The following is a 22,352-nucleotide window of genomic DNA, read 5'->3' as shown; positions in this document are numbered from 1 at the left end:
AATGTCCGAGTGATTCCGTGTGTATGTACACGCCGTTAAATGTCCGAGCGAAACGAAGCAAAATGTAGATCTACATCTGGGGAGCGATATTTTTTTTCCTAGGATGGTAGGGGAAGACTCATAAATGGTATTAACCCCAGTGATGGGTAGGTTTAGGGACGGGGTTGGGGTAGGTCATATATTTATATATACAGTAAATGTAAGTCAACGGCGTTGATAAACACGCTGAAAAGCGATTATGCGTGTTGATAGCACGCCAAAAATGGAAATACGAATTGGCGTGTCATACAAACGCCATTTCATGAGATCAGTCTGCCCTGTGTGTTTTTTTTTTTTTTTTTTACACCAGTAGCACTTATGTATTTACTGTGCAGATGCTTGCATATCACAATATTTGGGGTCTCGTCTAGCTAACAGTCAGACACACAATTTAAAATGGCATACAAATTAGCACTGACATACTGCATTAGATGGCTGCAACAGGTAAGTGAAGGAGGTGAAAAACAACCACAGGTTCATACAAATTACATAGAACTCTCTTCACAGTAAAGGATTACATAGTTACACTTGATACAAGGGTCTTATGTCAATTTTTGCATTATTAAAGCATTAATTTTAAAAACTGTACTGTAAATAGAATCTCTCACTTTTTTCCCTAAATACTAAAGCATAAAACAAGTGTACTAACCTGTGCATGGTTAAACACCATTCAATTCTGAAAGGTAAGCCCTGAAACTCCTACCTGACTGGCAGCTTGTAGACAAATAAAGGGACTTCAGAGTACACATGGTTCAGAATATGTGCTTCATGGGGTGTTTAGAAGTTTCAAGGAGTGGTAGCTCAATGGAAGTCAACAGTTGGAAAATAATCCTTTTTTTTTTTGACAATGTCTTTTTTTAACCATCAAACGAAAACTATTACTTGTTTCTCCTTGTACTTACTCTTACTATGTGTTATTTTTAGAGAATATTTCCACAACACAATTCATTGTAATTATAAATATACTATATTATGATCAATATTCTAGGAGCGACATGTAAAAACTAGCTGTTGTTCAGTGTAACAATCTCTTTTTCCCTAAAGTGTTCTGTCCATGAGACCAGAACTGATAAGTCTGAGAAATGGAGGACAGGAGTATCTTCAGACTATTGGGCTATGGCATCATTCAAGCAATTGGGGCAAGCTAAATGTGAGCGTGTACATCCACTGTCCTCAGGTAAACCTCACAATGTGCACACATATTCTCTCAGGACAGTAAACGGGTGAAATCAGTTTGTTGTGCATGGTGTCAAATCTGTTAAAAAGTCACCTGAATTAATGGACATGCTCTCGGCTAAAATGCGGTTACATTGTTTAAAACTCTTATTTATATTTTAACCTGAACAAATAAGCAAGTTATTTAAGCCTTTACAGAGCCTTTAAGAGCATGCTTCACTCCAAGTCTTTACTAATATAAACTATCAAGCTAAAGAGGCAAAATACAAACAAAAAGAAAACAACTTTCCTTTACCTTCTGTAATAAACCATAAAAAAACTTGGATTCAAGACCCTTGTATGTGACAAGACATTCTATTGAAGCAATGATAAATATGTTTTTATCCACTACATTTTGTCCACTACAAAATGTCCACTGCCTCTCTTCTAAGAAAGCTGACTGTCATTAAAAAAAAAAAATTGACCTATTATTATGAATGACCATTCCAAGCACTGATTGGCTGACTGCATAGGAACTGATCAGCAGCAAGTCTAAGGTTCGATATCAAGGTGATTTCACCAAGTCAAAATTGAAGCCAACACTAGTAGTAATGAGCACAAAAGCAGTACTGTGACTATTTCACTAAACATTTTTCTGTGTTCAAACTGCAAGTCTAGCCACACACTAACAATGAGGAAACAAGCTTGTAGCACCTAAGACGACTTAATACAGTATCCAAAAACATTTTACGATAAATCCAAATTCAAATAGTACAAATTGTTCTAAGTTATTGCAGAAGCTCACCCACTGACCTAAAAACAATTTACCAAGAGGGTGAGCTCCAAGTGATATGGCAGAACTAAGTGCATTTGTGTAGGTATGTGCAGTATTTGAGATGTGTGTGGGGGGCATATGCAGACATTCAGTTGCTTAATTTCAGACTCTTTCCAATTTGAGAACATGTATTGCTTAGTTCAGCATGTGGTCCATGGGAAATGTAGAAATGCATGATAAAGAGCGACTTCTTTTGGACACACACAAAGCACAATCAGACCATAAAGAGACCTGCAGCCCAGCTGACCCCTACGGCAAAGCAGATTCAAGCCCTTTAAAAACAACTACAGTCACCAGAATCCTTTGAGACGGATATCTTTTACACTCTTTTTAGTTGTGGAAGCATTCTTTAGATCCTTGACATGGAGTGATACAGTGTTGGGGTAGATGACAGAGGAAGAGTAGTAATGGGGTTGATTGAGAATCGAGTTCTGCACTTATATAACATTCTAGAACCTAAACATCTTTCCATTCTACCTGGAGATCATGGAGCTGGACTGTGATTGGCTGGAGGATGTGGTGGCGGCGCTGAGCTGAGAGAAACCACTGTGGCTAGATTCCAGGCTGGTCATTGAGCCCCTGAGATTAGAACAGAGTAAAATAGATTGTGAGAAATGAATAAGCCTAAAGACTGTACATAAAATTCTGCAAATAAATATAAAAAAAAGGTTTCAAAAGGAAATGTTTAGGTTCAATAATTAGATTTTTTTTTTTTAAGCTACATCCCTTTATCGGTTTTATCTGTCCATGTCCAGTCAAACACCCAGAGCTTAAGCAGGACATGCAGTTAGGAAAGAAGCCAAACAAAAGAAAATAAGAGAAGTATTTTTTTCATATTTGACATGAGTGCCAAAATCCCTGAGAACAGAAAAATGTAATGTAAAATGTAATATGTGCTTAAAAAAATATTTCCCTCAGAATATGCACAGGGCAAGTAAAAAAAAACTAATTAGAGCAAATATTAAAGTTATCAAAGCCCATGTGAGTTTAGAATACACACACAAAAACAAAAGATGTAAACCTTACAAGCAGAGTATAAAATTAATACACACCACCAGCCAAATGTGTTTGTTCTGCTCATTTACCAGCCACTACCAGTCCCAAGCAGATCTCAAGAACCAGTAATTTCAGCATATTTCTTAACTAATTGGTATCAGCTATCCTAAGCCCAATCTTATTTTATGTGAGCTGTCACACAGTTGCAGTAGGTGGCGGTATGCACCTTCAAGTGCGTTTGCAAACCACCATTAAAAGGAAAAGAGGAAGCTCAAATGTGGGTGACACGTGAGAACTAATGAGGTCTGTTCTAGCTCATCAAACACATTCAAGCTTACGTGTTTAGCATTTTGATGCACACTTTTGAAACGGATCACTCAAAAAAAATTTATTTACCGTTTAATTTTTATCTCCCGATGCTATGACGCATTGCAATGGGTTGCATCTTGCTTCAGACTTGACAGAGATCGGCATTCTGACACCGCAAGCTTCATGGTAGTTTCCAGGTATGACTATAAAAATGTGCCTTAGACCCTAATTTATATTTGAATTATGTTATTAATTATTTTGTAAATAAACTACAACTACAAATACATACATACATACATATTATATATATATATATATATATATATATATATATATATATATATCTCTTTTGTAATTACATTCTTACTTGTAGTTCCCACTCTTCCCAAGGCCCACAAGAGGGTCTTAATCTCCTCAGGTGTGAATCACATCGTTCATTATCTTTCACATCTCCTCGCATATGACCTTTCTAAACAAAGTGTCTTAAAAAATTAAATCAACATATTCTTTTATGTGAATGAGTGGACAGGATTTCTTTCACATTATTAATAACAAATAACAAAATGAATAACAAAAATTCTAGTACTCCAGTACTCAAAAGTCTTGTGGACAAATATTTAGTATGTTCCCCTTTAGACCCCAGAGTATTTAACATGTGTTAGGTATCAGGATTGGTTTGAGGCGATAGACTTGTACTTTCATGGACGCGTACTCTTATGTTTCAATCCTTCCTCGGCACAGATCTACGGTTCGCCTTCAAAGGGCAAGCATATCAGTACAAGGTCCTCCCTGTCGGGTTGTCCCTGTCTACTTGCGTTTTTACCAAAGTTGCAGACGCTGCCTTTGCCCTCTTGAGGGATGCAGGCATTCACTTCCTCAACTGCCTTGACGACTGGCTAATCTTAGCTCACTCTCGAGAGTTGTGGTGTGTGCACAGGGACCTGATCCTCAAGCACCTAGCCAGACTGGGGCTTCAGGTCAACTGGGAGAAGAGCAAGCTCTCCCCTGTGCAGAGCATTTCTTTTCTCGATGTGGAGTTGGACTCTGTTTCAATGACAACATATCTCTCAGAAGACCGTGCTTGAATACGTTCAAGTACAAGACAGCGGTCCCTCTCAAATACTTTCAGAAGCTCCTGGGGCATTTGGCATCTTCAGCCGCTGTAACGCCGCTCGGATTTGATGCATACACTGTAAAAAATGGTCAAAATCTGACAGTAACACTGTTTTCCATTAAACAAGTAATGTACTACAGAAAACAATGCATTCTAGACAACATTTTCCACGGTAAGCAATTGCTGTTAATTTACAACCTATTTTCAACACTAATCTACTGTTTTTATGCATTAAGGTTTTGTACTGTAGTATGCAATGCGTTGTGGGCTGGTCCATTTGAAGCAAAGCACAATGGCACTGAACGAGTGTTTCACAGTAAGAGTTTGAGTACAAGTAAGTTTTCGCCTGTCCGTGTTCACAGTGCTCATGACAGGAATACGTGTGAAAAATAGAAGAAAACTAAATCGAAGCGGTGAGGAGAGAGAACTTTGAAACTAACTGCAGCGAGGAACGCATTCTTTTTAAAAACTGTATCGTGACTGTGATGAACAGGAAGTAAAACTGAAAAAGAGGCACCTGAAACAAACCTGTCTGTGTTCGCATCGCTTATGACGAGAATATATGTGACATTTTGAAACTGACTGCAACGAGGAATGCGTTCTTTTAAAACTGGAGGATTTTGTTGGAGTGTTTTCTTCTCACATCCAAATCACTCAAATGGTGAGTGACTGATGAGCAGAAACTAAACAAGCTGGAATGGCGCTTGAGATTGCTTATAAGTGAGTGATTATGAACGCATTAAACGGAGAGGGTAAAATCCTTTCTGTGTTTATTACAGGCTTTCAATCTGTGTGTTTCTTGGTGGCACTCAGCCTGATGGTTTTGGTCATAGTTGGCCTGTTGGCTTGTCCATATTTATGTCAATTTTTGCGTGTTCTTGCTTATAAATAAATGTTCACCTTTTTATTAGCCTATTACTGTTGCCTGAGTTTTTTTTTATTTTCAACCTATTTTGGATTCCCTTTTTGACCCAGAGCAGAGTTGCCAAAATGGCCTAATGGGTTGTTTTTAGAGTGTAAATGGATATGATCACAGAAATGTATTGCATGTATTTTTTTTTACAGTAAACGGGTGTAAATTAATTTCATAGTATTAATACCATAGAATTACAGTATATTGCTGGCACTTCTGCTGCCAGTATTTTACTGTAAATTGAAAAATAGTATTTTGTTTTTACAGTAATACGCTGTAATGCAATTTCACAGTACGAATACTGTCGAATTACAGTAGATTTCTGGAGTCTGTGCTGCCAGTAATTTATCGTTATTTTACATACAATTTTTCTGAATACGTCAGAGGTGTCTGGTCTCCCAAGAGCAATCCTTAGTGTCGGTATTTCGACACAACGTCTCCATTCCCTCCATCAGGGAACGAGGGTTACAACAGTAACAGAGACGTTTCCCATAACTGATATATGTATTGATGAATGTTTAAATGTGAATTAAAGTCAAAATTCAGTCTTTTCATCATATAATGCGATTGTGTATTTTCAGAAAATTTGGACTAAACTGCTCAATTCATATGGATTAGTTTTACAATCTCTTTATGAAGCGTCAAAGTGTTAGTTGCGTAGAATTTTAATGGAGGGACAGAAATCTTTAAGATTTCATTAAAAAATATCTGCATTTGTGTTCGGAAGATGAACAAAAGTCTTACAGGTTTGGAACAACATGAGAAAATGACAGAATTTTCATTTTTGTGTGAACTAACCCTTTAAGGCTTGTTCACACCAAGTGTGTTGCAATAATTGACACAAAAGTTTGCAAACAAACTTGCGCAAAAACTATATAGACATTGTAAATCGTAACAATTTTCTGAAAAAATAAATAAATAAATTTGCATGCCTAAATTAAATTAAAATGCACTTCCGTCATTCACATGCTTCAGTGCAAAATGCAACCCACCACAACAACTGAAATGTTGTCAATCTTCTGGAACTGAACTATGGAAATAATAAAAAATTGTGTGACTTAATAGTACTGTAATACAGGAATACCAAGGTATTTTGGTAATAAGTAGTCCAAGTTAATACTACTATTAGTATACATATGCAGCAGACATGATATAACGTAAGTATAATAAAATTCCTTGCTATATCACATCTTTTCTCTGATTTTTTTCTTCCCGTTTTTTTTTATACAGTGCCATGTAAAGGTCCCATGAAATTGGAAAAAAAAGGGTAGAGATGCATTGTTTTATTTTTAAAATCTAAAAGGCCGAAAAGTCAGAGTTGGTCTGAACAGGCCTGACGTTCTATAAAAAAATCAAGTCACTGATTCTTGCGATAAGGGACAAAACTAAAGTCTCCGAAAATGGACCATGTAAGGGAACAGGTTTTTATGAAAATGAAAAAAAAAGCATGCTATTTTAATTTGATCCATCAATTATATAATAATGGTGTTCAGTATTCACTATTATGAACAATCCAGTTAATAAATTCCTTAATTCTCTTCCTTCCTTTTTAATATTTAGCTTTATAACCTATGTTCTTAGGTAAATAAGACATCAAAAATATCATCACAATTTTTTTCAGGAAAATCACGATTCATGATTTTATCACGATTCTTTTTCATGTTGGTTTTACTATTTTGATAGGACTGAGCTAATGTCCCCATTTTAAAAACAAAGACTTACAATGTAACAAAATATGAAATAAAAAAGAATGGCAGACATTTAGGCCACTGTGGTGAAGATAAAAACCTTTGTCATTATTTTCTCTGTTATTCAAAAATAAGAACAAATATAAACATTACATACACAACAATCTACAAACAAAATAAACTGCTTTATTTTTCAACTACAGTAGGTGTATTTAACAGTAGCATTCAAGAAAGAAATTAAATGAACAAATATAAAAATAAAGCGTGTATAGACTTCACTGTATAAATTATAGACTGATTCTTATAAACTCTGCTATTAAAGTTCTCAGTCATGAGCAGTGAGTGATTTTCTCTTAGTGTTTTGTTGTTTTATTAACATTAAGGGATCGGTCTCCAAAAATGAAAATTGTCATCATTTATTCTCTCAAGTTGTTTTAAACACAAATAAGTTTCTTTCTTCAATTGAAAATAACCAAAGTAACCAAACAGTTGCTGGTCCCCAGTGACTTCAATAGTATATTTTTTACTACTATGGAAGTCAATGGGTTGGGGACCAGCAACTGTTTGGATAGACACATTCTTCAAAATATCTTCTTTTGTGTTTCAGCACAAGAAAGAAATTAATACAGGGTTGAAACAACAGAGTGAGTAAATAAGGACAGAACTTTCATTTTGGGTGAACTATCCCTTTAAGGACAAGCGGCAGCATGTTTACTATTACGGTGAGTCTCCACTGGCGCATAGTCTAGCTTCACGCTCGCGCAGTGAATTGTGGGATTGACAGCGGACCGGAGAAAGCGCTGAGATCGACCGAGAGCGTCAAAAGGTTGGCCAGTTCTCTACTTTATGCAAATATCAAGCAAAAAACGCAGGTTGGCAGCCAATCGCTGTGAGGTTCGGGTTGTGACGTCTGTCTTGAGAGTTTAAAAATATGCAGATTGTGCCAGAGTTTATGCTGGATTTAGTGTGTAAATAATTTTATTTACAAATTAGACGCTTTGCAGTTGTTATATACAGTAGCGACCTAACCAGAATGCCTATTACCCGCGGAAAAAATAAACCAGTCGCATTTCAAAGTCGTTCGCGAAATGACCGCCAGCTGGTGCAAAGGGACATTTAGCAAAACAGCAGCAATTGTCGGATGAAATACTACAACTTTGGTAATTTCCAAATAAGCCTACAACAAGTCGTTGTACAACAACATTTGCTGTACAATAATGAAGCAAACAAAGATTTGGTGGAGTTGAAGCTGCATGTTAAAGTAATTATTTTATTATTAATTAAAGAAAGACAATTTGGTTCATGTTTTTTAAACAAACGATCATACAATTTATAGTATACATAGTATACATGTAGTATAAAAATAGACTTTTATTTGTACGAACAGTGAACTATTATATATCTCTGTTTGTAGGCCTTTTTTTTTTTTACATATTTAATCAGTCTCATTCTTGTTTTTTACCAGACCTTGTGCTGTGTTTTTTAATAAACAGATGTTTATTACTCTACTCAAACGTGTATGAGCGCTTCCCAATGAGGAAAGGACAAGAGTGAAAATCTCGCTCTAATTAAATGAAACTAAATCGCCCTGAATTAAAATGTATAAAAAAAGATCAAATAATTTTAAACATAATTGTCGAAATGTTGCGATATTGTTTCATTTAAGTTCAGAATTATTCTATAAATGCTATTTAGTTTAACATAAGCACGAATAGGCCTACACTGTGGTTCGAGATAGGCCTATTTGAATAATAATAATAACAAACTTTAAAAAATACCCCCCCTCTGCTTTATCCCCAAATCACACCCTCGTTTTGCTTGGAAAAAGCTGGCCTAAACCGAAGTAGCGTTTTAATTCTTCAATCATTGAAATAATTAAATATTTTGATAAACTTTTATGACAGAAATATTACTACATGTAGCCTAAATTATTTAATTCCTTCATTATCAACACTTTAATAATCAACTTTAATATCAACTGTTTGTCTCAGACGCTCCTCAGAGAGCATGTGAGGGTTGGAGGGGCAGTGGCTTTATCGTGGGGGTGCAGGACAAGGTGTTAATCGCTTCTCTTTCATATGGAGAGTGTCAGATAGCCAGCCTGATGATACGATTTTACAGGCAAATCTTCTTTCAGGATAAATCTATCGATGTGTCCAAATGTAGACCCTATATCTTATTAAATTATCTGTATTTAAAGGTTTTAAATTTTTTTTAAGTGTTCAATCCAGTTGTTTAAACTGGTTTTGTAGAGTTTTAGAATGTTTGAGCAGTGTGTATGATTGTCAACAATATGGCATTAACTGTTGAAGAAACGCGTTTATGCCAACTAAACGAATACAAGAGAGCAGCAGTTACAGAGCTCTTTTATTCGTGATCAACCTCGTTTTATTGTAAGGTGAATTCAACAAGGCATTCTGTTTCTTTTAAGCAACAAAGGTTAAATAATTTGCTACAGTTTTTTTGTCATTGGTGACACGCAGCAACATACAGTTTTATTAGCTGTATGATGTGTTTCTATCCTGAAACATTTAATATCGAGACCCGGGAGAGACCAAAGAAACTTGAGATCCAGCGCGTCTGCAAGAGAGAGGCAAAGAAAAACGCCTGTTCTTAATTTATGTTGCTTTCTACTATTTATCATTTATTACTGATTTAATTGTAGCCTACACAGCAAAGCTGAAATTTCTTTGGCAATACCAATTTAAAATGTCGGAAGAATACGTTTTTTTATTTCTCATTTTTCCTCGCAAAGGGAAAAAACACTCGATCCAACCCTGTTTTAAATAAATAAACAAACTGTCCTGACTTTTTTTTTTTTAAACCTTGAAAATGTATAATAGCCTAGGGTTATAATTTCATTGTTTTTTTCTGAGTTGTTTAATGTAGGCCTATGGATCTGTTTTGAAAAAAATTATTTTGTAGTAGCCTATATGGGTATCACTGTCAGTCATCTCAATTTCGTGAATGATTCACAAAACAATAATTTAGCAGATTAAAGACGAGCTTCATAATCATCATTTCTTTGGTGCGATCTGCTGACAATCTTCAACAGCACCTTCGGGTTTTGTCGTCTGTACAGCGAAACAGAGGCTCTGCTGGAATCTAGCAAATTGATGTTGTAATGTGCCACTAATAATTAAACTAAACGATTGACGCTTGTAAACTGTTACCTATTTAAGCATCAAGAACGGTAAAACATTAACGCTGTCGGCCAACATTGGTTAACAGCATGTAGGCTTCAATGTTATCATCTATTAATAAAAAATGTTATAATAAAAATGACAGACAATGAATAACAAAGGTCCGAAAAGTGTTTCGAATCAATAAATACACATTTCAAAAGTTTTTATTTTCCACAAATATTAAACTAGAGACAAAATAATGAAATCTGTTTATAGAGCTGAGTTTCGAACTCGGAACCGCGAGGGACGTGTTGAAGCGTTGACCACAGTTATCGTCTGAACGCTTAACATCTTACGCTCATGCAAAGCCTTATTGATTTAACATTTTTTTATTACGTTTTATGTTGAAATGTTTTCATTATTTATAAAATAAAAGCCTATTTAATTCTTAAAATAATAAAGAATGCTAAACAGAACTAATGCCGACTAACATCGGTTAGCAAGTCCTGACAATGTTTAAATTATTAAACAATCATTTTGTTTAGGCCTAATTTATTTCACCTTTATTTTAATTTGTTAGTAGATTTATTAACTGAAACAAAGTATAATAGCCTACCTATTATATAGATGCATAACCTGAGATTAGCCTTAGAAAAACTGTGCACACTATGTAGGCTAAATTTTAACCTACTTTGCTTAAATTTGATGCAATAATAGAAGCCTACATTTGTTTCAGTTCTAAATTTGTACTTTAATTTCAGTATTGTGATTAAGAAGTCGTTTAACTAAAATATTTCACTTGAATTTATCTGCTACCAGTCCTCAACGAGCCTCTCAAAGTCTGTGATTGTAGCGCCTCTTAGCAGTAAAAGGCAGCAAATACATCCCCCAATTTTACCGCCGCGGGAACGGCGGGGGTAAAAGTATTGGTTAAGTACCAACTGTACATGTTAAATATTTCAGTTTGGATGTGTTCATTGTGATTATACTGGCTGGGTTTACAAAAGTTTATAAAATTGACAATTGACATCTTTGCTTGTGGCATTGGAAACAAACCTTGTCTATTTCCAAATGTAACCGCGTGTATCTCTGATGATTATTGTCCATGTGTAGAAAAAACAGATTAAACGCATTTGCAACAGACACACCCCAAAGCGGAGGCGTTATAGCGTTGCCAGCGGCACCTACCGCTGTAGTGGACACACACATGATATCTTACACATCTCTGCCCTTCAATTTAAGTGTATATTTTTGAATTTGTTGCATTTTTAAACACTTTGTTTGGCAGTTATACATCTTCCAAGTATGGAGCATGCATTTAAAATAATACTAAATAAATTATTTTAAAATATAAGCAATGAATGCCCATTGCTTATATTTTAAAATAATTTATTTAGTATTATTTTAAATGCATGCTCCATACTTTCCTAATCTCCAACAGATTTCCTACAGGTGTAACAAATACTTTTATTTAGATTATTATTATTTTTTTCATTTTGTGTGTAGGCATGTTTTGTCCCTTATCTCAAGAGTCAGTGACATACAAGAAATGTTTAAAATGATAATGGACAATGCAGATAATTTGACTAAATACTGAACTTAAATAGCCAGAACATGCTGAAGTTTCACATAAAATCTTCATGTAGGCTTATTATAACCTCTTGTCGGCTGTGTTACAGCAGCCTGCACACACTGAATGGAGATAGAGGGTGAAACTCAAGCAAAGCGTGTTTGAGTAGACAGAATTAACAGAGCTTTGTTAGCATGATGATAATTCTAAAGAAATCACAATCCGTTACAGCACAGTCGCTAAGCTAACGGCAAACAAGTTCACTTACAAACTCTGCACATCGCAGCAAGCCGTTCTTTACAGGGAGAAACAGAAAGGAAGGTGGTCGTGGGCAGCAGGGAGAGAGAGAAAAAAAGAAGCAGCAGGCTTGGACACTGCTCATTACTTTTACGCTCTATTTTTACCTTAATATGGCAAACATTTTACCTTAATATGGCAATAATACTGGTAAAATAGATAGACATAACAAAAAAGTAACAGTCTGTTTAAATAAAGAGGCTGACATTATGACCAGATCTATAAAAAGGTGTTATTTTAATTTAAATAAAATTAAAAAATGGCAATGACTAGGCAGTTATGAAATGATTAGGGACTAGGGATGCACGATATGCTATATCGGCCACTATGTCGGTTTCGGCCGATATACAGTATGTTAATTTTTAATGTTATCGTTATCAGCCCGATAAGAAAATTTGACCGATAAATAATGGATAATTTACTTCAGCTGAGACACTTCAGATGCGCACTGTTCGCTATTATGGTTTTGAATAGCTTGAAATATGATTAGAATTATTTTGAAAAAGAAAATAGTGCTACATGTGCAGCGCAAGTTTATAATATAGGCTACATCAAATTAAAATAAGAACAACTGTAAAAGAAAATGTTGTGAATTCTTTGTACACCTGTGTTTAAGAGCGCTGTTACGGGATAAGCACATCCACAATGGAGTTACACCTTCATGACTAGCAAAATTAGGTTTGCGTGTGCAATTGTAAGTTGTAATATTAAGTTTATTTTGTGTGTGTGTGTGTGTATATATATATATAATTTATCTCATATAGGATGCGTTTGGTTAAGTTAATTAACATGGTAAAAAGGCGGTTCAGTTTACCGGTGATTATCTTTAGCTTCAACGCATGCAGCTCAAACAGCAATGCATGACATTAATAAATATGATTTGGACTGTCACATTACATAACATTATTATGAGAACATTGTAATAAAATGTTGTGAATTCATTAGGTTTAATTACTGTGTTTCAGTGCGTTGTTATAGGAAGAGCGTATCGACAACAGGAGTTGACACATTCTTACTAGCAAATAACTTGATTGAAGTTCACTTGTGCATTTGCGTCATTTTGTGCAGATATAAGTTGTAATAGTATGTTTGTTGTAGAAATATCTGATTAATATCATATAGGATGTGTTTCATTGAAACACTTTCATTAAATTGCTTTCATTGAACACCCGTTTCAGAACCAGTGAGTTCTCACCACAGTTTTGAAAAATGCTTCAATGCTAAGTGAGAGTGGTGAGCTGTGGAGTGGAGGGGGAAGAGGGGAGACTATGGGATCAATATCCAGTCTAAAGTTTTGAGGTCATGGATCAAAAATAATAAGCGTGAATCAAAACAAATATAAAAATAAATATATTTTTAAAAATATATTGCACAAACTAAAAAAAAATATGCAAAATGATCAGAATAGCAAACAACGTGGTCACAGATCAAAATTTAATAAGCGTGAATAAAAAAATAACAAGCATGAATAAAAACTTTAAACACATTAAAAATTATTTTGCACAAAACTTATACTTATGTTCATGTTTTCTTTAAAATTATGTTTTCCTTGGTTTTATTACTCTGTTTATGGCTGCGATTACACTTGGCATTAACATGCGACATGTATCCGGATGTTGTCCACATACACATTGAAAAAACAAGTGTAAACACGCTTCTGATCGGAATGTTATCCGATCAGCGTGTCCAGGTTTGGAGGTAGTCGAGGACGCATTATGATTGGATCTCAGTGTAATGTAAACGTCATATAAATCCCCGCCCACTGTCATTATTCCCCCTCCTCTTCTCAGGAAGTTCTGCACATAGTTGTGTGGTTTTGCAATACAGTCGAGTGCAAAGTACATTGCAAATATACTGAAATGTTTGCCTTCGCAGTTCGCACCCGAAAGTTGCAGAACCATTTTTCCCACCACAGCTGGCAACGTTCTCAGACCCATACGTTTCTCTGTACCGTTTCCATTACGGCATCTATCCACATTATTAGTACTTCATCCTCCTCATTTTGCGAGATTTGTAAAATGTCCCCCGACTGAAAACTACCCGGTTACTGACGTAACCTCGGTACCCTGAGAGTAAGGGAACAAGTATTGCGTAGCTATACGCAGTGGGGGAAACTCCTTTTCCTTGAATTCTGAAGCTTAAAATGTAAAACGCATTTTGCAGCTGCACAGCTAGCACAGTGAGTGTCTCTCACTCATTGGCTGTGCTGCGGCAACTGCACATCCAATGGCGCGGTCGGCTCCAACATGTGCGCCAATGAGCTATCATTACGTCATACACGTCAGAGCCCGCCACAAGGGGCGTGGCCATAGCCCATAAAAGCCCCCGAAATAGCCATTATAGCAGGTTACATCGACTGAAGCGACATACTGCCATGCTACTCAGTGCAGCCAGCTACGCAATACTCGTTCCCTTAATCTCAGGGAACCGAGGTTACGTTAGTAACCGAGTAGTTCCCTTTCGAGAATGGTCACTTCGTATTGCGTAGCTATACGCAGTGGGGACGCCATGCAAAACGCCGCACCGAGTAGCTGGTTGAAACTGCAGCTCGAGAACTCTGAGCTTACAGAGCCCGCCAGAAACCAGTGTATAATAATAAGACCAGACACCGTCGGGCCTCATAACATGCCTCTATATAATGTAATGCCCAAACATCCATTTTTAACCCCATCACTTAAGACCAGACACAGTCGGGTCTTAACAATAAACAGAATGATAACCGGCCAGAAGTGGGTTTTATAATGAATGAATGAATGAATGTGTGCTTATGACATTGACATATTATGTGGATAAGACCGGACACCTGTCGGGTCTAATTCATACGGAAAGGACCCTTGCCTGCAGGGAAGGAACCTCCATGTTATAGAATTTCACGAACATAGAGGGCGAGGACCAACCGGCCGCTGCACAGATATCGTGAATGGGAACCCCAGAAGACCAAGCCCAAGAAGAGGCCATGCCTCTAGTCGAATGAGCTCTAGTTCCAATAGGGCAAACCTGACCCACTGAGGTGTATGCTAGAGAAATAGCATCAACTATCCATCTGGATATTCTCTTCTTTGTGACAGGCGACCCTTTAGACCGGCCACCGAAGCAGACGAAGAGCTGTTCTGATTGTCTAAAAGACGCGGAACGCTCCAGATAAATTCTCAGTGCTCTGACAGGACAGAGTAGATTAGCCTTCCCATCCTCTGAGGAAGGGGGAAGGGCCAATAAAGTGATCACCTGTGCTCTAAACGGAGTTGAAAGCACTTTAGGCACATAGCCGTGTCTGGGTTTGAGAACGACCTTTCGAGTCGCCAACACCAAACTCCAAACAAGAGGGGCTCATAGAAAGCCTCTGCCTCCAAATCTCCAACTCGCTTGATAGATGCCAGTGCCAGCAGGAGAGCAGTCTTTAGCGAGAGTATTTTGAGATCAACCGACTGAAGCGGTTCAAACGGTGGGCCCTTCAGGGGCCTAAGGACCGTGGAGAGGTCCCAAGACGGAACAGATGGAGGTCTGGAGGGGTTAAGCCTCCTGGCTCCTTTCAGAAACCGTACCACCAAGTCATTTCTTCCTAGTGACCGGCCAGCCACCGGAGCATGATAAGCTGCGATGGCTGCCACATACACTTTGAGCGTGGACAGGGTCCTGCCCGCGTCTAATAGCTCTTGTAGGAAGGAGAGCACCACTGGTACCTCGCATGACATAGGTTCAAAACGTTTGTCCAGACACCAGCTGGAAAACACTGACCATTTAGAAGCATACAGGTGCCTAGTCGAAGGGGCCCTGGCTTCATTGATAGTGCTTAGGACCTTCTCAGGAAGGTCCCCGGGTACCCATTGAGGGGCCACACATGGAGAGCCATAAATCGGGTCATGGATGCCATATTGTCCCTTCCGCCTGCGTGAGGAGGTCTTTCCTCAACGGAATCAGCCAGGGGACTTTGTCCACCATCTGAACCAGCTCCGGAAACCACGGTCTGGATTTCTAGAGGGGGGCTACCAGGAGGACTGGGCATCTGCTCTCCCTGACCCGCTCGATAACCTGGGGTATCACTGAGACGGGGGGAAATGCATAAAGGGGGCGGTTGGGCCAACGATGGGGGAAATGCATAAAGGGGGCGGTTGGGCCAACGATGGGCCAACGCATCCCTGTTTTTCGAGAAGAACACTGTGCAATGAGTGTTGTTCTTTGAGGCAAAGAGGTCGATTTCGGCCTCGCCAAACACTTTCCATATCAGGCACTTTCCATATCACCACAGATGTATTGTCCTTCCGGACTAGCACCTGGTGTCCCCTGATGTTTGGCAGAAATGCTTTGAGGGCCAGACAAACTGCTTTCATTTCCAGGCAGTTGATGTGTAAACTCTGCTCCGTGCTCGACCAGAGGCCGGAGACAGGCTTGCCCTCGTGTAACGCTCCCCAACCTTGGTTGGAGGCGTCTGTGAAAACCACCTTCCAAGTGGAAATCACACCCAAACTCATGCCCTCGAGATACCAGTCTTGAGCCAGCCAGGGAATCAGTGCCCGTTAGGGATGGGAATCGAGAACCGGTTCTTCTTCAGAACCGGTTCCCAGTGAACCAATTCCTTGGAACCGTTAGTATGCCTGCTTAACGATTCTGCTTATCGGTTCCGCACGTTGCAAATGTGTCATGACGTCACACACGCGCTGCGTTATTTTGATTCAGAACGCAACAAACATGGCATTGAGGCAGAAGCGCTCGTTTGGTTATATTTCACGCGAAAAGACGACAATATGTGAGGTGCCGTCTAGGGCTTAAATCAAACTTCATTCACGCACACATATGTGAAACACTTGCATAAACGTATACTAAGTAGTCAAACATACATGTATACTGCTGAATGCTCAAACAAATACATATGAAATGCACAACGACACACCTAAAGTCGCTCACGCATACACGCAAACTCTACACACACGAGATGCGCGAAACTCTCCAGGCACATACTCATATGAAACGCGCGCACACACAAACTCTCCACGCACATACTCATATGAGACGCGCGCGCACACACACAAATTCTCCACGCACATACTTATATGAGACGCGCGCGTGCACACACAAACTCTCCACGCACATACTCATATGAGACGCGAGCACACACACACTCAAACTCGCGCACATACTCAATGAGAGTATGACGGCGCCTCATAACAATCTGGTCACTTGTTGCAACACCTGTAAAATTTCCATTTCGTCAAAGGGGGGGACCTCCAATATGCAGAAACATTTGGCCACACATCATGAACAGACTTTAGTCCCATGAAACTTAAACTGTAATGTCACTGTTTCTGTCACTGGGACTTCACGAACAGGTGAACAGGCGGTGAAGACCCCTCGGGCGGCCACGGCACAGGAACAGAAACTGGCTCAGGAACCGGCTCAGGAACAGCAACCGGCTCAGGAACAGACACCGGCTCAGGAACAGACACCGGCTCAGGAACAGACACGGGCTCAACAGACACTGGCACTGGCTCCGGCTCTGGAACAGGCTTTGGCTCAGGAACAGCCACCAGAACAGCAACGGCCACTAGGACAGACACAATCACAGAAACAAACACTGGCTCCGGCTCAGGAACAGCAGACACTGGCTCCGGCTCAGGAACAGCAGACACTGGCTCCGGCTCAGGAACAGCAGACACTGGCTCCGGCTCAGGAACAGCAGACACTGGCTCCGGCTCAGGAACAGCAGACACTGGCTCCGGCTCAGGAACAGCAGACACTGGCTCCGGCTCAGGAACAGCAGACACTGGCTCCGGCTCAGGAACAGCAGACACTGGCTCCGGCTCAGGAACAGCAGACTCTGGCTCCGGCTCAGGAACAGCAGACACTGGCTCCGGCTCAGGAACAGCAGACACTAAAGGTCTGAAGGGCGTCTCCAGGATCCGAGCAAGACGCTCTAAATAGCCGATCAGTGCCCCTCCGGCCACGAGAATGGGCATCTCCCGATCTGTCTCCGACTGGGCAGACATGGCGTGAGCCGTCTCTGTCTGGGCAGATGTGACCTGAACAGTCTCTGACTGGGCAGACGGAACGTGAACAGTCTCTGACTGGGTAGACGGAGCGTGAACAGTCTCTGACTGGGCAGACGGAGCGTGAACTGTCTCTGACTGGGCAGACGGAGCGTGAACTGTCTCTGACTGGGCAGACGGAGCGTGAACGGTCTCTGACTGGGCAGACGGAGCGTGAACGGTCTCTGACTGGGCAGATGGAGCGTGAACGGTCTCTGACTGGGCAGACGGAGTGTGAACGGTCTCTGGATCCGCAGACGTGACGTGAGCGGTCTCTGGATCGGCAGATGGACTGTGTCTCTTCCTCCTCCTCCGTCTCAGGACCACCGGACTCGGGACCACCGGACTCGGGACCACCGGAACTGGGACCACCGGACTCAGGACCACCGGACTCGGGACCACCGGGACAGTCACGGAGGAAGTCTTCCTTCTCCTCCGTCGTCCCTTCTGGCGAGGTGCTGGTTCAGGACAGGACAGGACCCGCGGCGAAGGGTGTTCTGGGCTGCGCGTCACCGGATCATGGTCGAAGGAAGACCGAAGTAGAGACTGAGTCCGGGACTCCCCTCTAGTACTTCCTCCTCTGCGAGCTCCACGGGTCCCCGAAAATCTGGCCAGACGCTCTCCTCTAAAGGACTCTCTGTCGTCGAACGAAAAGTCTTTAGGAAATCTGAGCTTGATGGCCTCCTCCCTTTGCCGAGCCACAAAAGCAAACGCCTGCAAAATGTTCATGCTGCTGGACCCATTTGAAGACGGAGTCATTCTGTCACGATCGCTAGCGGAGAATTGGGTGGATCCAAAAGCAGCAACATGATAGTCAGGGCAATCCAAATCATCATCATCCATGCAAGAGTCGTAATCCAAATAATCAGAATCATACACATCCGTGCCAGTGTCGAAAACCATTTTAATCCATCTGAATAACAAATAAACAAAACAAACGAGAAACAGACTAGAAACAGACCTTGGCGTTGACGAGTGACATACCATACAATGACTCCGTGACATGAACTAACACAGACAGGGTATTTATGTACAGACACTAACAACATAAATGGGAACAGCTGGGTGCAATCACAAGTGATGGGAACAAACAAGGATTATGGGAAATGTGGTTCTAGAGTGAATGGATACAGGAAGGAAGGGACCTCTAGTGGACACCCAGTGAAAACACAACCAGACACTGTGACAGTGTGTGTGTGCAAAGTGAAGTAACAGCACTTTGCGTTTTCTGTTCTTAAACCTGTATCCCTCAACGAAATTTAAAGGAAGCATATGTCTCAAAATCATTTTGCTACCAGAAGATATCATCTCGGATCATGATTCCCTTGGGGTACAGCTGCTGTCCTGCAGTCGTTAATGCAGTGATGGACAGCTGCTTCCTCAGTCGACTGGTGTTTCTTTGTATTTCATGTGATTTCTCATAGGCCTATATATTGTGGTGGTGATATTATGATAACTCAGTTTAATTAATAATTGATTAAAAGTATTTCTATTTTGTAATAGGCTATAATTTTCATCTAAGTAATTCCAAACTTCGTGAGGCAGACAACGACATTATGTGATCAAAAACAATCCACTTGTTAAACACGCTCCACTCAAAAAAAAATTCAAATAGTATTTTATTTTTTGAATTACAGATCGAAAATTTAAATATTCGTGCACATCCCAAATAGATAAGATAGATAGATAGATAGATAGATAGATAGATAGATAGATAGATAGATAGATAGATAGATACCAAACTTGAAATGAAATGTTTGCACTTTCTGTGTTGTATTGTACTTTATATGTGTTTTTCATGCCAACAATGTTAATAAAATGATCAAATGCATTCAGTGGCACTCATAATTTTTCTTATTTTCACCGGAAAAAAATTTGGCTAGTGGAAATTCTGATTGGCTGGTAACTTTAGAAAGTTACCAGCCACATTGGCTGGTGATCAAAAAAGTTAATTTAGAACCCTGGTCGTAATCATACTCTAGATCTAATATTATCAGACGGAATCAATGTTAATGCCATTGAAATTCTGCAGCAGAGCGATGACATCTCAGATCATTATCTAGTCTTGTGTAAACTTCATTTAGCCAAGGCTGCAAAGCCGACTTTGTGTTACAAATATGTTAGACCTATCAATTTTGCCACTAAAGATTGCTTTATTAATTATCTTCCTGATCAGTTTTCAAATCTCAGCATCCCAGATTGCTTAGAAGAACTCGATATTGTGACAAATTTTTAACTCTCTCTTTTCCAGTACTTTAGACACAGTTGCTCCGTTGCGCTTAAAGAAGATTAAAGAAAATAGGCCAACGTCGTGGAACAACAAGCACACTCAGGCCCTTAAGAGAGCAGCCAGAAAAATGGAGCGCATCTGGAAGAAAACAAAACTAGAAGTATTTCGCATTTCATGGAAGGAGAGCTCGATTGCATACAGAGAGGCCTTAACCCTCTGGGGTCGGCAATCACGCCGGCTTGATCAGCTCACTTTTTTTCTTATAAGTGCAAAAGAGACTCAAAATACTCTGCTGATTTTGATCTTACATATAAGTGTTATACATCATTCGATCCTGTTAAGTGTCTATTTTTTTGTGTATACTCACAATAAAAACAAAGTGTTGTGCTTTTTGTCAAATAAAGAAAAATAAACATGATGCGCGTTTTACCTTCTCTCTGTCAGTGAAGTCCAATCTGAAACGAGTCCGAAAAATGAACTGTAACTCAGTCAATACTTGTCACAGAGACACGAGTGATTTCTCTTTATGAAGCTGAAATTCTCTTCTTTTAAATGAAGTAATTTATATAAAAAACAACTATTCTCAGTTTATGTAATCTGTATGAAAAGAGAGAGATGTCAGTCTTTTTCCTTTCAGCTCATTATAGTTTATTACGTGTTAATCTGACCACGCCCACTGAGAGCGGGCGCTATTTAAACGCAAATGTTGAGGCAAGCCATGAAAACGCCCACATCAGCTGGATAAAACATCCAGTTTAATAAGAATCTTGTACTTTACCTCGTCTTGCTGTGCTGTGAGGAATAATACTATCTTAATAATCCTGGAAAAGTTACCTCAGAAGTGCTGGTAGTTTCATTTCGAGGAGCAACGGATTCAGCTGATGTAGTAAGTCATTTATTCTTAAGTGCTTTGTTCTAATGGCGTTATTGAATAGTGTCTGTAAACTGCTCAAAGACTGTTTAAATATGAATTGCGTGTCTGTGTGTGAATGAATGAATGAATGATGTTACTACAACATCTGTGCCGTTCATTCACTCTCGCTCCTACATTATTTTACATGAACACATCCAAACTATATTGCTATAGCCTACTGAGATTTGTTCTAATCGCGATATAGAATAGTATCTGTAAAACCAAAAAGACTGTTTAAATATGAATCGTCTGAATGTCTGTGTGTGAATGAACGAACGCACAGATGCGCACTGTTACAGACGAAATATAAAAGACAATATTTCGTTGACTAGCTTTGGATAGATTATAAAGTTGTTACTATAAAATAGACATCAAATAAGCTTTTGTTAGACAGTTTCTGCTCATATGTTAAATATATAGTATGTTTTGTCAAAAATAAACTAATCAACTGTTATAGTGTTTGTTCCAATGCAAGCTATATCAAAATAATGAATCCTTAACTTTGAAATATGCATGATAAAATGTATTGGCCTACTTTAAAAAATAATACTTCATATGGAAAAAGAATATTCTTTTCAAGATGTTTCCAACTCTAACTTTGAACCAATTCTATAGAATGGCCCATATAACCTATTTGACCAGGATTTGTTTCCAGGTATGACTAAAAATGTGCTTTTGACTTTCATTTATATTTTGATTTTATATATATATATATATACACATATATGTGTGTGTGTGTGTGTGTGTGTGTGTATGTATGTATATACTAGGGGTGTGCAAAGCAGCCGGTATTTGTATCTGTATTTGTATTTGTTGAGGGGGGAAAAGTATTTGTATTTGTATTCGAGTAAAATTCTAAATAGGCGTAAAAATCTAAAAAAAAAATTGCGTTACACTTCTAATTTATGTTATAGTGTAAGTATTTTTTAATAATATCCATTATAATAATTATGGATATGCAATATTGGTTGATGTTTTTCCATAAATCCAGCAATGAACATGTAACAAGGAACGTCATTGAAAAGAAAATAACATAACAGCCATTACCTCATCCATGGTTAAACCAACAACTAATAAAATACAATTGTGAACATTATGAACCCCACCACCACCCGTCCTTGTTGGAGGACGCTGAACAGACAGAATAA

At 39.0% G+C, this 22,352-nt stretch overlaps 1 protein-coding gene across 1 annotated transcript in view; it reads right to left on the bottom strand.

The window, feature by feature from the left end:
• Positions 1-675: 675 nt before the first annotated feature.
• Positions 676-22,352, bottom strand: part of si:dkey-237i9.1 (SEC14-like protein 1) — a 155,282-nt gene continuing 133,605 nt past the window's right edge. Inside the window, exon 16 of the mRNA XM_056246136.1 lies at positions 676-2,608. Within this exon, the coding sequence (XP_056102111.1) occupies positions 2,503-2,608 (106 nt within the window). The 3' untranslated portion in view covers positions 676-2,502. The remainder of the gene's footprint in view (positions 2,609-22,352) is intronic.

Source organism: Rhinichthys klamathensis, unplaced genomic scaffold (assembly GCF_029890125.1).
Source record: "Rhinichthys klamathensis goyatoka isolate OS25496 unplaced genomic scaffold, OSU_Roscu_1.1 h1tg000036l_1, whole genome shotgun sequence".
Taxonomy (NCBI): Eukaryota; Metazoa; Chordata; class Actinopteri; order Cypriniformes; family Leuciscidae; genus Rhinichthys; species Rhinichthys klamathensis.
Note: the sequence above shows the minus strand (reverse complement) of the source record. Positions and strands in the feature narration are given on the sequence as shown.